At 38.9% G+C, this 16,879-nt stretch overlaps 1 protein-coding gene across 1 annotated transcript; it reads right to left on the reverse strand.

Moving 5' to 3' along the window:
- Positions 1-1,482: 1,482 nt before the first annotated feature.
- LOC144074421 (serine/threonine-protein kinase PDIK1L-like) lies at positions 1,483-16,638 on the reverse strand. The gene is made up of 3 exons (XM_077600844.1): positions 15,659-16,638; positions 12,474-13,252; positions 1,483-5,471 (listed from the first exon to the last, which is right to left on the reverse strand). Exons 1-2 carry the CDS (start codon positions 16,182-16,184, stop codon positions 12,504-12,506), a joined length of 1,275 nt encoding a protein of 424 aa, XP_077456970.1. The 5' UTR covers positions 16,185-16,638; the 3' UTR covers positions 1,483-5,471; positions 12,474-12,503.
- Positions 16,639-16,879: the final 241 nt, after the last annotated feature.

Below are 16,879 nucleotides of genomic sequence, written 5' to 3' on the forward strand. Positions count from 1 at the left end.
TATGTCGTTATGGTGCAAAATGGTACATTTTCTAGAAAAAAGAAATGAATTCATTCTTGTAAACTGAATAAGATGTTTGGATAATGTATTTGTGTTTCTTTTTGCATTCCCAACAAAATGCTAATTATTAATTCAATGGCAGAGTGCACGCAGATACGTGTTTATCATTGAGTTACCATTTGAATTGCATTGTTTCTATACAAAATATAATCATAAAATCAAACGTTTTATATAGCACACTTGTATTTTGAAAGTAGTGAATTAAGACAGAGCACAGCATGTGTAGTCCAAGCAAATAATGATCCTAGTATTATATGAATTGTGTTGTTCTGTGCAAATTCCAATGATAAATTAAGTACTACTAGTATCTTTTATTTTAAGTAGTTATGTAAATGAAAATGACATTTTATCAGAACACCCCTAGTGCCAGATTAGAAAAATATGGGAATTTGTACCCCAGTTTAGAATCTGTACACAATTTATCATTATCCGCAGTTTAATAATCTAAGGGTGCATGGGAGTAAAATGTGGGTACATATTAATAATCTGTTGCTGGATATTACAAATCGGTGGGTACCGATTACTAATCTGTGGATAGTACAGATTGCTAAATTTAGTTCATAGCCTGTGGGTACATATTAATAATCTCATCTCATTTTCTGAACCGCTTTATCCTCACTAGGGTCACGGGGGTGCTGGAGCATATCCCAGATGACTTCGGGCCAGAGGCGGAGGACACCTTGGTGGCCAGCCAATCGCAGGGCACGAGGAGATAAACAATCATTCACGTTCACACTCATCTAGGGGCAATTTAGAGTGTCTGATCAGCCTACCATTCATGTCTTTGGAATGTGGAAGGAAACCGGAGTACCCAGGGAAAACCCACGCAGGCCCGGGGAGAACATGCAAACTCCTATTAATAATCTGTTGGTTATTACTAATCGGTGGGTAGATTACTTAGCAGTGGGATATTTGTGGGTATAGATTAGCAATTTGTGGCATACAGGGTAGATAAATGTACCCACGGTTGATTTATCTTTACCCCGAGAATCCTACATATTAAGACAATATTTTTTTAATCTTGTTCACATCATGTAATATAAAGTATTTATGTAAATCTCAACTCAAATTAGCCGGTATGTGGTCAAAGCAAATATAGAAAATCCCATTTACAGTGCTAAAGAATTATTTTTAATTTATGTAGTTTTGGAAACTCCTGAACTCAGGCGAATGCTGTGTCATGGTCCCAGTATAGATTAGCTCAGACGAGTAAACGTCTGTATCGAGGTCATAATCCAGACAGGTCACAATGACGCAAATTCTTCCCACAGTAGATTAAAGGCTTGTGGATTCAGATTAGTATACCGATGCTACCTTCCGTACTGTGATGGTGAGTGGAAAGAGGCCACATTCTAACCATTGCCTCCCTATTGCGTGAGTACTGAGTTAAAATTGAATAGGAAAACACAGGAGAGATATCCATTTAGTTTGGATTGTTTATTTGCAGAAACAGTCAAAAATATTCACAGGAAAACAAAAAAGCACTAACAACTAAATGGCTCCAGTAACAAAAAGACCCACTGTACATAAAATAAACAGATTTCAGAACACATCAGGAAAAATGCTCTATAAAAAGTTTGTATATTAAATGACATACAACCTATTACACACAGTCTTTGTAAATTATTCCCAGTGAGGCAGTGAAGCATTTTGCATAGTGTGGTTGTTTTTTTGTTTTCAAGTGGAAGCAGTGGAAATTTTTAGTCATTAGTTTAAGTAAAATCTACAGCTAAACCAATGGTGTCTAAACTTAAGACCGCTGACCAGTTATCAGCCAGCAGCAAATAATAAGAATCATATTCAGTATAATTGAATATGGCCCACACAAGAATCTTAATTAATCAATAAAGCCTATATTGCACTTTTAGTTTTTGACATAAATGTAAAACACAGTTTATATTATTTTTTCTTGTATCAGACATCAAATCCATTTCAACTTGGAAAGCTGGTATTGTTCATCATGTTTAACTGCCTAACGGCATTTGATCGCTGCCAGTGAAAGCAGAAAATGAACAGGAAGCGGTCCAGAAATTGGATGGATTGAACGTCTATTGTCATCAATGTTGGCCCATGAGTTCATACTTAAAATATGGTTTAAAATCCTTTATTTTTAACATAATTCTGATCCTTTCTTTAAAAAATTAAAGTCGGCGATTGCATCCATTGATTTTTTTTTAAAGAATCCCGCGGAGAAAAAAGTTTGGACACCAATAATGCGAACGATGATAGACATCCAATCATGTGGCTCTTTTCATCCCTCTGCAGTGAATTTAAATGCTTTCATCAGGAGTTTATTATCTATCGGCTGTTGATTTAGGAGACATCCACATTTCTTTCGCGCTCATTCGCTGCCATCCTCCCACTTCAAATGAATTCAAATCAAATCAAAAACCTTTATTGTCATTATACACAGCTGCATATAATGAAATTGGATAAATTGGAATGGATAAACTAGGGATAACCTCATTCAAATCAACAGCAGAAAGAGGAACAGCCACGTCGTCAGTGGGAACAAAAGAGTTAACAATGGTCAAAGAAGAAAAAGACAATATATTCCCATTTGTTTTTTGAGATTGTCTCGTTATTGCAGGTTAACTGTACAAGGAGAACACATTACAGGAACTTGATCACAACAAAGTCACCATGTCGCGGTCAAGGAAAATGTTAGTAAGTCTAGCTAGCTCTAGCCCGCTAGACAGCCAGATGCTTTCTTCGTATTGACTTGTCAAGAACCTGAGGATTTTACTGACAAATAAAGGGTGTTGACAATGAGGTAGCTCCATATCAGATACGGTATAACATGAAGCCCACCACCACTGCAGAGTCACTCAAACGAAATGCTACATCACGCTTTGGTCTGATGTACAATTGGATCGCTGGAGCACTCGGTGACTACAAAATTCTTTTAAATGCCTCAAGAATTTTCTGTTTACATACTTCTTCCTACCCCTAGCATCCACTCAATTCACATGAGGTCAGGTGAAGAGAACTTGAAGAGTGAGTATGTTACAGTGTTAAATCACCCTGCTTAAGGCACACCATTGGGAAACCTGTTCATTGTAAGAAAGCAAAAGTACTATGAATGCTAGATTGATCACAATGACTGAAAATAAGCCAGTGAGGAAGAAAACAGCTGCTACATAGTGAAGAGTTTTCATTGTGGGAGGTGCGAGAAGAGGGTTATTTGCATACGGGTCCCAACCGAGGCAGCTGTCCACATCGGTGCCAATTGAAGGTGTTGTGCTCATCACAGTTTCGCTTTGTCCAATTTCCTTGCACGGTCAAGGGTTCCCATCCATGCGGTAAAAAAAACCTGCAAAGAGAGAGAAAAAAATGTTCACACCTTGTTAGGACCACTAGCCAAAATGCAATGTTTAGCCCATTCACATTCAAAGTGGCTTATTTGTACGCTAAAGAGTCACAACTCACAGAGAGACCAAAACCACATACAGTAGGTATCGTTTCATATCCGATCTGGACAAGATGCTTTTCAATCTGGAAAGCTCACATGCGATTTGACTGTCCCTTACGTGACTCTAAGTGACGGACGGAAAACATTGCGATAGAGAGCGCCAATTGAAGTGCAGAGCCGTTCAAAAACAATGGAGATGGAACGTGTTTCCTCATCGGTCTGTGAGGAGAGCCATACATGCAAAGCTCTGGTATTAATACAAGACAATAATAGTATTTTGTATGTAATGAAAGAAAGAGGACGGACAGACATGCAAACAGTGCAAAAAGATAAAAAGGCTTACGATTGTAGTCTTAGGGAAACATGTTGAACAGTCATTCGCGTGAATGTTATCTACGCGCACGGAATATGGACCAATAAGGTTCAAGACAGTGTTGAAGGTTGTTCTGGCGCCGGGAGAGTCGGATAATAAAAGAATCCCGTTTGCTCACAGTTTTTTTCACGTGCGTTTATAAATAGATATAAAGTACACGAAAAGGATAAGATATAGAGCCATTAAGGAAGGCAACAACAAAAGTGAAACAAGTGCTCCTTTTATGAATTATGAAAGAGCACTATGGGAAGAAAGCCCTGCATTCACTCATTGATTTCGCTCGTCACGTTGTACCTTATGAAGACGGCAAGGAGGGCCATAGAAACAATGGCAGTGTAGGTAAGTAATGTCACTGGTTGTTCGCGTGGTAAACTGCAATGTATTGGGTAATATACAGGTTCAGTAACATTGGTTCCCTATGTACATTACCAAATGGTTTTGTAACAACCGAACTTGAAGAAAAGGCGTGTGATGACAATCAATATTAAGCACGAAATAATCGAAATACATTACAGTAGGGTACGCGTGACTGAGCTGGCTCGCCAATACGTATGGAGAAGCAGGAAGTTCGCCCCGAAAGCCGCCGTGGAATACATGAACCTCTTTGCCTTGGTTATTGCAGAAGGTTTAAATTTAGTGTAACGTAAGATTAAAACTCTTTTTAAATTTGTGTATAGAAATTGAAGTTCATTTAAGTTATATTTAAAGTTTATGTTATGTTACGAGCGCATCATCAAGTCTCTCTCTCTCTCTCTCTCTCCACGTTGTACTGAATAATGTCTCGTTTTAGTATTAAACATCATAACCACTAGTTATTTGTTACTCTGTTAGTATGAGGTGAATTGGTGAATTACAACCAATAAAAATGTTTTTCCATTGTAATATCCTGTTGTTTGATGTGTGTTTTTTCAGAGGTTGGGAACGAATGAATTTGTATTTAGCTCATTTCTATGGGAAACATTAATTTGAGATACGAGTAAATCGACATACAAGCTCGGTCCTGGAACGCATTAAGCTCGTATCTCAAGGTATGACTGTATTCGTTTTTGCATACAATACTTGAAAACAGGTTAATTTTGGCCTGAACCAATACAAAGTTAAGTGAACAAAATGTCACTTGCCCTGTAAATAGTTAATTCCAGGTTTGGGGTTAATTAGCTTTCTCGCATGTTTTCACTTATTTGGCTAATTACCCAAGTCAATAACCTACTAAAAGTGCATTGGCCACAGCAGCTTTTATTTTTTTTTTATGTTCACTCCATCGACAGCATATCTGAAGAACATGAAACTCAAATGAATTATTTATTAATAGTGTCTTAAACAGCATAAATTGTCAAGTTTATGAATGACAGTAAAACTGCGCTGTATAGCGTACTCAAGCAGTACAATCTTAAGGTGTGCGATAGATGCGTTGTGTTGAGCTCTCCAAAAATAGACCAGCAGCTAGAAGGCCACAGACTAGGCTGCTGCTAGCAGTATGCCACTCTTCTTCAGTTGCATAACACAGCAACACATGATATAAAAAAGTGGGTCAGCTTAGCAAACACACGCACATCTCAGTGAAAATGGACTGTGCAGGGACATGCAAATTGTTGATGTTGCTGCTGAGGTGGAGCATTCTGCATTCTGTAAACACAATGTACCATTCATAATGTTGGGTACAGCGGAGTGTGCACATGTTGACAATCAGGCCTAGTAATTTTGTGTTTTTTGTCAAAGATCACATTAAAACCTGAAAAGACTAAAGAAGAATGTCTGTTTTTTTTGTTTTAGTATATGACTCCAAAGTAAACATTGTCGAAACCAGTTGTGACTGGTATTTTGAGTGCCCAGGGGTTTGGTTTCCTGTTTGCTCAAGTCTGTGGGACTTCAGTGATTACTGGATGGCGTGTAAAATTTTTATAGGCTCGTTTTTTTGGGGAGGTGTGTGGCAGGCACGCAAAGAAACACATTCCTCATGGATACCATTCTTGTTCAATTATCTCTTATGTAAGCATGTTGGATAACTTTTTTTCTGGCTGCAATACAGATACAGGTTGAGACCAAACTATCTATTTAAATCAAAACAACAAAATTATGAAATTTTTACTCCCCAGCCATTTATTCTCTAAATTGTTCGGGAGAAATTGGACTCTTAAGTCTGAAAAGTGGGGCACATGTTGTACGACTCGCCAAAATATTACAGACAGTTGTCACCTTACAAGCAATAATAACAGTTTCTGGGGCTTATACAGAGGTTCGAGTTATATATATTTTTTTCTCCATTCTGAATGCCAACATTTTGTTATGCAATGTGTTTAGCCTACAGATGTCCAAAAACTGTTTGCTACGTTAACAGGTGCTTATTTTGACTGTTGTTCCCAATTTTCCCATTCCCGTTTAATGTATAATGTTGAATAACTGGGGATAAGCAGTACAGAAAAATGAATGAATCTTAGATAACTATTACTCCGATGCAAGTTATATATTTTCGTTCCTTTCATTGTGCATTCTTTGGCTCGTGCGACTTATACTCAGGTGCGACTTATAGTCAAAAGTTACGGTAGAAGATACAATAGTACAAGTCGCACACCCTTAGTAAGCCTACATTTTTGGTCTACCAAGATGATGTAGAACACATGCTGTTCTCAATTGAATCGGTTTCGGCTACTAATAAAAATAAAGCAGTGATGCCTCTGATGCTAGTGCACAATTAAAATAAATAACTGCATCAATTTAAATTGTGAGTTCACATGTAGGTTAAGTAGTAAACTTTCACGGTTTTAATACGTAGCCAATATACAGGTTTAATACTGTAGTCAACAGTTACGATCTATGTAAATAATGGCATTAGTTTCAATTTCACTGAAAACTAATTCCTGGTTTTAAAATAATTGAACTGAATTATAGGTTATACAGTAACTGGTGGAAAACACACATAATAGTGTTCAAATAAGAAAAAAGACAAGTAATGTTCTCTAAAACAGATGGTGGTCACGTCTCTTTAGATCAATAATTCATGTTATGACGGGATACCATTAGCTTAAATGACAGTTTTACAATCGACGTTGATAAATCACCATGACGATCATAAATCACCATGACGATCATGCTCAAGCTTAATTTGGTAATAAATATAATGGAAGCTTGAAAGTCCTAACCCCCATTGTGTGGTATTGTTACATAACTGTCACTGGAGTTATAACACCTACTCCCAAAACCTTGTAAAAGTAGTTTGGTTTTTATGAGGTATTTCTCAGCGTGTGCGTAACAACCGCCCCGACTTAGAGCACTATTACTGTTACGTGTACATATCCTGCCTTGAAATGGCTGCCCAAACAACTTGATTTCCTGGAGACCAATACTAAATAACTGTCGTCTTTATTAAAATGGAAGTTGCTCCGGGCTATTGCGACCAGATTGCAAAAGAATGCTGTTTTTAAACACACGTTCATGCTATGCATACAAATGAAATTTAGGCTCAAATGTGGCCCTGACCAGGTCGGAAATGTTCCAGACACATGACAGTATTGTCTTTTAAAGCAGTGATTCTAAAAGTGAGGTTTTTGGGTGCCAACAGTGGGTGCGCAGGCTTCAAATAGTCACTAGAACAAGCTTTATTTCTTAATCCACTAGGGAAAAAATAGTTGTGTTAAACTTAAATGACAAGTCACATTTCATGTTTAATAACTGATTCTGAAGTTTTAAGAAGACCTTCTAGGACGAATAGTATTTGACTCAATACTTAAGTACTGTATACTAGAATTTGCCGTGTTGATGCTCAAGTTATGGCTTCTAAAAATAACTAGTGTTGTCCTGATCACATATTTTTGCTCACAACTTCGAGGCATCGGATTTTGAGGATGTACAGATACCGATACTTGGCCAGTTTATTAATTTGTTTAATAATTTATCTCAAATCCAACATTTTTGTTTTATATATATATATATATATATATATATATATATATATATATATATATATACATATATATATACATATACATATATATATATACACATACATATATATATATATAAATAAAGCCTTGTTCATCTTGAAACCCACAGTTTTGAAACATTCACAAACAGCAATCTTAGGCTTTAAAAAAACATCAAAATTGCCTTACAACACTGAGTAAGACAATGCAAATAATGAGTGCCAACTACAATGCACAAGAATGTGAAAATCAATTTTACGCAGTTCGAGTCCATGGTACTACCCACGACAAAATTATGTATTGTTTTTATGTCCGTGGTGTTGGAGATGAACAGAACAATTTGTATCGAATGGCTATATTTCAGCCGATTATCAGGCTATTTGTCAACCGCTTGCTTAAAAAATGTATAGACTTGTCTAACTTGTATCCTCCCAGCCAAGTTTGACTGGCTAACCTGACTAACCCTATTCCACAAAAAGCCAGAGGTTGCAGGATTTCATTCCAACTAAACAGGACAGCATCTTTTCGCCAATCCGTTGTTTTACAAGTGCAATCAGTTGATCGCAGCCAGGTGCTGCTTGTTTTAGCAGAAACTTCATTGGTTAAACTCTTTGTGCTGGATCGGTTGGAACAAAAATCAGGCTCATGACGACCGGTTTAAGGATGCCTGGTGTAAAGTCATAGGCTCCGAAAAAAAAGCGTCTGGACAATTTTTATCACTTTAATGACGCAGGCTGCCACTGATAGCTTCTTACTGAGTGCAAATCCTGTACAGGTTATCTTCCGCCACTTCTGCAAAATCCCATTAGTGACAATTGGTGTCAGGGCCTCAAGAGTACACGTAGTTAACCTATATGTGACATCAATACCACCAGGCGACATAAACATCTGACCATGCTTCAGCAATGTTCTGAAGCTGTAATCCCTTTTACGCTGATGACATGTTTCTGAGTGAACCAGTTGCAGCCATGCAGGCCGATTGCATAACATGCTTTCTCATCGTGCTGCGAGAGAACTAATCTGGAGCAGCTAGATTCAGGCACACAATGGCGTGCGCAGAGTGCATCAGCAATCACACAGATAGTTGGGGAATGAGAGGTGTTATGTCACAGGCCCTTACACAATAAGAGCTTCATAGCAGATGGGATACAGGATCTTAAAGGTAACTGTCAGATGTTTCAATCTGGATTTATTGGCTTTCCGAGTGCTTTTCTACCTAGGAATCTTTTAGGTTCTTCAACTGCTTCAACTGAGTTCCCATTGACGCAAAATTCTATTACCGTATTTTCTCGAATTTAACGCGCACTCGAAAATAACACGCAGGTAATTTTGGGCCAAAAACATCTGGAAAAACGCAGTAATCGAATATAGTGCGCACCTAAAATTTCCCGTAGTCCTCCGGCATCCTTTGGGCAATTGACGTTCTCTTTCTTACAGATAGGTCGTGCCGTTGCATAAACTTATAGCACCAACATGCAGACGATTTGAAGCCGGAATCCTTGTTGGGTTTTTTCATGATTTTCAGGGCGAGGATACGCAGCTCGACTGTGTTGATGGCACACCCTGCAGCTCTTCTCTCAGCAATCGTTTTAAGAAGTTCTTTCTCTAACTCTGGGAACATTGCTTTTCTTCCACGTCCTGATGCTTTTGCTGTTGCTTTTTCTTTCAATAATGAGTCTTTCTTCTTCCTCCAACCACGGATGTTAGCTTCACCAATATCGAATTTTCTTCCAGCTTCTCTGTTGCCCAATTCCTCTGCCACTTTGATGACTTTTCTTTTGAACGCTGCGGTATAACTTGCTCGTTTTGATGCCATGTTGCTTGTACAATGTCCAAAACTGAACTGAGAGAGGGTGAACTGAGACGAGTACGAGGCTAGAGGGGGGCAGTGGTGGTCTCGGCTTTCCGATTTTCGATCGGCTTTACGAGATGACGTAAAACCGAAAATTTTTCGATCGAAAATTTGTAATTTATTTTAGTTATTGATTATAACACGCAGCCCATCTATTGGAATTAATTATATAGCAAAAATCTGCGTGTTATAATCGAAAAATACGGTATGTCACAGAGGTTAGTTCTACATTGATTAACACCACCCCACCCCTCAAAGTAAACTTTTTCCCTATACCTTGAGCAATAAACCCCTGGTGAAAAGTAACTACAGAAAACACTCGGGTAAAATTAGCTGACATCCATTTATTCCCACTTTCTACTTTTCAGGGTGCCACCAAGTTTTCAGGCCATGTTGGCCAAGCCCATCTAAGGTTCTTTTTTAATGAAGTTATTTCACACGTCTCTTTCTATGCTGGGTTCACGGTTTAACTGTACATTTTTTAATAAAAACGTGAGAACTCATCAGCTAATTTGTCATTCCTGATCAGCTATGAGAAATGGTGAACATTGATAAATAAATAAATTAATTGTGCGGGAGAAACTCATTATTTTCAGGGGTGTTTGTGTTTAAAGAGAGATTACAACTAAAGACTTAGGTTGCAAAAGATTGACATACGCTCCAAATTCAATGTTTGCACCAGGCTTAAAAGAAGTACATTCCAATGGTGAAATTTCTGTTTTATAATGGTAAAAATCAAGGGACTATTACTGTTTCAAAGTCAGTCTCCAATACAAATTTCCAGTACTAGACATTTATTAATACACTTGCCGGGTGTCGATTTTACCATGAGGTTCCCCATCGAAAGCAAACCAATAGAGTGCAAGTTGAGTGTAGTGACCAATGCAAAAGCACCCAGTTTACTTAGAACCCTCAATTCCACAAAAACATGCACACATAATTGTAGAAACCCACAACAAAGATTGTTTAAGGTTTGCCTGACTTAGGTGTGACTGTGAGTGCTAATGTTCTGTGTGTCTGTGTGCCCTACGACTGACTGGCGACCAATCTAGGGTGTGCTGCGGCTTTTCGCCTTGCCGGGATAGGCTACAGCACTGCGCAACCCCCCAACCAGGATAACAGGTGTTGAAAATGAATCAATGAACGTTCTTTTCTTTTTTTGGAACAAACTATGTATTTCGTTTTTTTCTGAAAGGTATACAAAAGAAAGGAATTAGACTCCTTTTTCTTTCAAGAAAATGTGGATGAGGGTATTTTAACGAAAGATTAGCCATTCTTAAAACAAGTTTAACAAGGTCAATGTTCCCTTTAATATATTCAATCTTCTGTCAACAGAACGGATTAAAGTCTCACTAATTATTCCACCCAGCCTTCACTAGTTGTGGCTCTTCTGTGCGTAACTGGTTAGCTATTTATTGCAGGACTATTATAGTCAAGTGAGTTTTTGCTGATAATGTACCTGTCATAGTGGTTGCGGGTAGAATGCTGAAAGCAGCAAAATCCCTCTGTCAAATTGGCACTGACTGCATTTTAGGTATTTGAACACATGATTAATCACAAATTAAATGTGCTGCATCGGGTGTTCCCTCAGTGCTGCAGCAGCGAATCAAATAAGAGGAATTGAAGCTCATTCGGGAGCTGTTGGAGGTTGTCCAAAACTCACATATCAAACAATGGAGGTCCGTTTATTGGCAGAACTAAGCCTGTGTGGTGCAGAAGTTTTAAACTGACAAATCCAGTTGTTGCAGGATGTTCTTAACTCCGATGTCTATTGCCAGCAAAGGCAACCAGAGAGTTTTAATTATAAAATAACATTAAAGAAGTTAAAACAGTAGAATGCTTGTTGATTTGTTTGCCTTAGATTAGGTGTGTTCGTGGTAATATGCTTGTTGCTGTGTGGTCAATTTGACCGAAGTCAGCTGGGATAGGCTCTAGCAACCCCCACAACCCATGCGAGGATGTCCGATATGGATGATAAATGAATGAATAAAAAATATATTAGAATAAATTAATAAAATATTTTAACATCTCGAGCTACTGTTGTGTTCATTTTTTACCAATCAATTTATCAACCTATTCATTTTCTGTACTACTTATCCTCATAAGTATCACTGGGCTTCTGGGCAATGGGCAATAGTCAGGGGACACCTCGAGTTGGTGTCCAGTCGATCTCGGTCACAAATCGGATCGGAAGTAAAAATAAAAAAAAATCAAGACCAGGACTTCACTACTCATGAGCGCTAATCTCAGGGGTGAATTGGTTGCCACCAATAGCAAAAATGAAAATCTGTGCAAATTTGAACCTACCTCTAACAAACTAGTATGTTTAATCTTTTTCAAAACAGATTTTTTTTAAAAATTGACCCAAAATTTAAGACCGGCGGGAGATTTGGTATTTGTATTGAGCCCATAGCTAATCATGCTAATTTAAATGGACAGATAACTCCTTTATCAAGTACATCCAGCAGGAATAATCTAGTTTAATACATTGAAAAATGTGAATTTGTTTTTATGATGTGTAATAGAAGAGAAAAATGTTAATAAAATTCTATTTTACATCATTGAAAATATTTCCAGGAAATAGCCAGCTGATGTTTGATGGACATTTTATCATTGCTGGTACTCTTTCAGCCAATCAAATGTGAGTATTCCTGATTGCCTGCCCTTTCTCATGGTGTCCTTTATTCTCAATTAACAAATGCACCAGTGCTCGAGTACAAGTGATGTCATAAAATGAACAATCTTGTTATCCACAACATTTTTTGTCCTTAAATACATTTTCTTAAATACCATGAGCACATTGTCTGTCCTTGTAACTGTGAAACACTATAGAATTAGTAAATTAGACTATCTTACCTGAAAAACATGGTCCTTCTTTTGATGGTTTTAAGTAAGAAAATGTTCAGATGTGCATGTGACCCGGACCATCTGCACCTCCAGCTGGCAGGCATCAGGTCGCTCCCGAGGATTGAAAGCAAGCATTTCCTGAAGTAGTTTCTTCACCCCTTCGGACATGGAGCTTCTGGCCTTCTGAGGAATGTGGAGGATCATTTTGGGGTTCTCCAGCAACGCCTCGCCGACAGGAACAATCTCTGAGCCTTGACGTACGTAGGTGCCCAGCAGTTCTCGTTTGGACTCGGCGTCAATGAAAGTAATTCGCTCAATCATTGCCCAGATGATGATGCCTAAAGCGAAGATATCTGCCTTAGCAGTGTAGTGGCCCTCCCACACCTCAGGAGCCATGTAAAAGTCGGACCCGCAGGCAGAGGACAACCATAACTTATTAAGGTTGACAATGTTGTTCTGGTTGCTCCCAACACCTGCTGTGGGTAAGTCCTCAGCGGTCTTAGAATTCCTGGTAGCACAGACTTTACTTAGACCAAAGTCAGCAACTTTGAGAACCGGTGCACCAGATTTCTGTGAAATGAGGATGTTGTCTGGCTTCAGATCTCGGTGAACAATGTTGTTGCTGTGCAGAAATGCCACAGCGCTTGTCAGCTGGCGCATAAAACTTCTGTTGGTCTGTGGATCCGGTCGTCGGGACAAGATGTATTGGTTGAGGTCGCCACCTTCACAAAACTCCATGACGAACCACAGGTAACAGGGTTCTGATGACTGGCCAATAATCCGTTTACCTTCGTGGGGGAAAAAAGATAACAAATAAAAATGTGTCAGAACAAATTATGTGATAACAATCTTTTCTCTAATTGGTCTGCGCTCAGTGCAAACATTTAAACAGAAAGGCATGAATGACAATGAATACAACATTACGGAAAGTTGGGCACTGGATTAGAGGTGAGATCCTTAACCCGAACACGAAACCCGACGTAATTTGGGTCGGGCCTAAAATGTCAATCATTACTTCAGATTAGGGGTCAGGCTTCTCTCTAAAAAAACGTATACTAAAACGATGCGTGGTCTCTCTCGCTGACTTTTTTTTTTTAAATAAACAAAGGTTTATAAAAATGTACACACTAAAATGATGTGTGGATACTAAACTAGGGAATACTTGTTATAAAATAATAATTTGGAATAAAACAGAGAAGGCGCTGTAATTTAATTGCAATTGGAGGCGGAGCCGTAGAGCCAGAGCATGCTCTGCACACGTCACGTGAACGCCACCCTCACATTCCCTCTGCAATAATATTGAATATGGAGAAGCAAGAAGTTAAGGATAAACTAAAGACATTAAAACTGAAAGGAAGGTAAGGTGAGTTTTGGATAAATGGATAATAAAGACTGTTCTGTTTAACTTGCATGATTTTTTTTAAATGTTACTAAAACCAACACACCAGTTGACACAGTCTGAGGCTGTAATAAATTCTTACATTTAACATATTAAATCTGTGTTTACTTAGAGATTTTTTTTAAATAAATTGCGTATTAACTTTAACCAATGTCACATTTTGCTTCAATTTGGATGTTTGTGCACATTTCTTTTTATAATAAATAAAATGGGTGTGGAGAATAAGGGCACATAAATGTCATTATTGTTAATTTTTTTCAATTATTATGTTACTAAGAAAAATAACATTTTGCCAAAACCCTTTCACCCCAAAGTACTTTAAAATGTGCACCAAAGGTTGAATTTTAGCAGTGAGAGCACATTGTTATTGTCAAAAACAACTAAAGGGCCTTCCTTGATTTATCATGTAATAATCTCTGCTGCATATTGCACTGATGGCACCAAATGATGCCATGTTACATTTTATATTCTTATTTAAAAGCCATGGTATTAAAATCAAAGAATACATAGAGACATCAGGCACTTCTGAGCAGAGGAAAAAAAGCAATGTGGTGAGTAGGTCAAACCTGATGACTTAAAACACTCATGTAAGATAAATATACAACTTATTCCACGTGAAATAAGTTATTTACTGTATGAAAATGTCTAATGTCTTGCCAAAATAATGTTTAGAAGAAGAAATAGGTCAACATGTTGAAGTACACGGTGTTCTTCTGTGAGTTGGGGAAGACACAGTGTTCTTTGTGGTCCTAAATGTACACGAACATGACACGTATAGATGGGACATTGACTGCAATTCTGCTTCATGCTGACTGGTTTGTTTAGAATAAGTATTAGTATTCAGTGCGTAGTAATTACTACTTTAGTTAGAATTCGGTTGCAAATTTAAAAAAAATATTTCTTAATTTTCTATTGATTACTTTTACTGGTAGTTTTAGGGAATCTGCAGTAAATACATTGGACAGTCAAGGGGAGTTAAAGATTTTATTAAAATTTTAAATACGAATGTAAAATTAGCAGCAGTGAATGACTGAGTACTCTACCTCTGGCAAATAGTACTTTGTTGATACAACTTGATTTTTTTTTATATATACAGTGGTAAAAAAAAAAATTTTACTCGTATCTCGGATTGCTCGTATGTCGGGCCACTCATGTCGGGGTACCACTGTAAATGTTTCTGAGGCATTTGCATGAATAAGGATTGCAATACGATGCTAATTTTCGTAAACGAGTGAATGACATTTACCGTTGGATATTAGCATTGAGTGTAGTACACTTCTTGAAAAACAAAGGAGTTGAACTTTTTGAGGGACTTCAAAATCTCTTTTTTTCTCATCTCATTTTCTGAACCGCTTTATCCTCGCGGGGGTGCTGGAGCCTATCCCAACTGTCTCTGGGCCAGAGGCGGGGCACAAGGAGACGGACAACCATGCACACTCACACCCATACCTAGGGCCAAATTTCGAGTCTCCAATCAGCCTACCATGTATGTTTTGGGAATGTGGGAGGAAACCGGAGTACCCGGAGGAAACCAACGCAGGCCTGGGCCATTTGGAATGGGAAGGGTTGGCAGCGATTGTTCGATCACTGAAAAGCGATGGTTCAATGCCAGCCAATTTAAGTGTGTTTGACATTTATCGCTGTCAAAGGCAGTTAATAAGTTGAATATTTCACAGTTGATCACTAAGATTGACCTCTTTTTTGCTTCTTTAATCTTAAAATCGCCCAGCCCTAGTTAACAGTTTGTTTGCCATCTTTTTTTTAATAGGATTTCTAGAATCAAAATTCTGAGTACCTTTTAATGATGTTTCGACCAGTCTCAGGTATTGTTTGGACCTCTTGTTGCCATGACTCATCTTCTGGGCCATGCCGTTCCTCTGTAGAACGCACTCCTCCAGGTGGACCACATTTTGGTGTCGGTTCTCCAGGCTGGTCAGGGCCCAAAATTCGACCAGAGCCAGCTCGGCGTTCTCGGGGGCGTCACACAGGAGCCTTTTCACGGCTAACCTGGCTCCGGTTTTCCGGGCTATAGCTTCGTACACGACGCCGTAGCTTCCACGACCCACCTCCCGGATCAAGGTGTATCTGGGCGGCACCGACAGGGGGACCAGCACGGAAGACTCTACGCTACCTGTCCGGAGGAAGCTACTAGAGAAGCAGTCGACGTCTTCCTCCTCCTCTTCCACCTCCATGGGCTCCTGGCGGTTGTTATTGTCCTCCACCATGAGAGCTCGGAGGACTTTGGCCGCCTCTCTTTTCGGCTTTCCGGTCACATTCCGCCTGCCTACACCGTCGCTTGCCTTTCTCTTTTTCCCGTCCATGATTTAACTTGGGTAGAAAAAGAGCTTGGGTGATCCGCGGCTTCACATGTCTATACTTTAACTCCAAACTCATCAAAGTGGACGTCCTGCCTCGCGTCGTTGAGCGTTCCACGGGTATTTGGACGTCACTTTGTCAACAATATGCAGCGGTTGATCTCATAAAATTGTGCCTTTAGTGAGACAAGAGTGGGAATTAGTTTGGCTTCAACAAAACAAAATGTTCCAGCAAGCACAGAACATGGGCGGGGTTTAATGACGTAACAAAGAGGGTGGACGCTGATTGGTCGGAAGACCAAAGAACAAAGACGAAAGAGAAATGTTTCATTTTAACAAACGCAGTCTAAGAAGACAATTCAGGCGTCATTAATTCGTCTAAAAGAAATAAATGTCGCTGGTTTAGTACTGAAATAATATTGCCGTTGATCACGGCAGTCCTTGTTCCCTTTTATAACACGCTGGTTCTCGAGCGCATGGGGAAACACGAGAGCTCGCCAGCACGTGTGCAGAGGCATGAGAGCCCCGCCCCTCCCTCCACGCTGCATCCCTGAACACAAACGTTCTCGTAGGATGGGATGAAAAAAAACGTTTAAAAGGCCGTTAAAAAACCTGGCATCTAAGAGCTTTAATTTTTTTTAAAGAAACAGACAACTGGATTGGGTAACTTTATTCATCCCGTATTCGGGAAATTTCATTGT

The sequence above is a fragment of the Stigmatopora argus genome, chromosome 1 (genome assembly GCF_051989625.1).
Source record: "Stigmatopora argus isolate UIUO_Sarg chromosome 1, RoL_Sarg_1.0, whole genome shotgun sequence".
Classification (NCBI taxonomy): domain Eukaryota; kingdom Metazoa; phylum Chordata; class Actinopteri; order Syngnathiformes; family Syngnathidae; genus Stigmatopora; species Stigmatopora argus.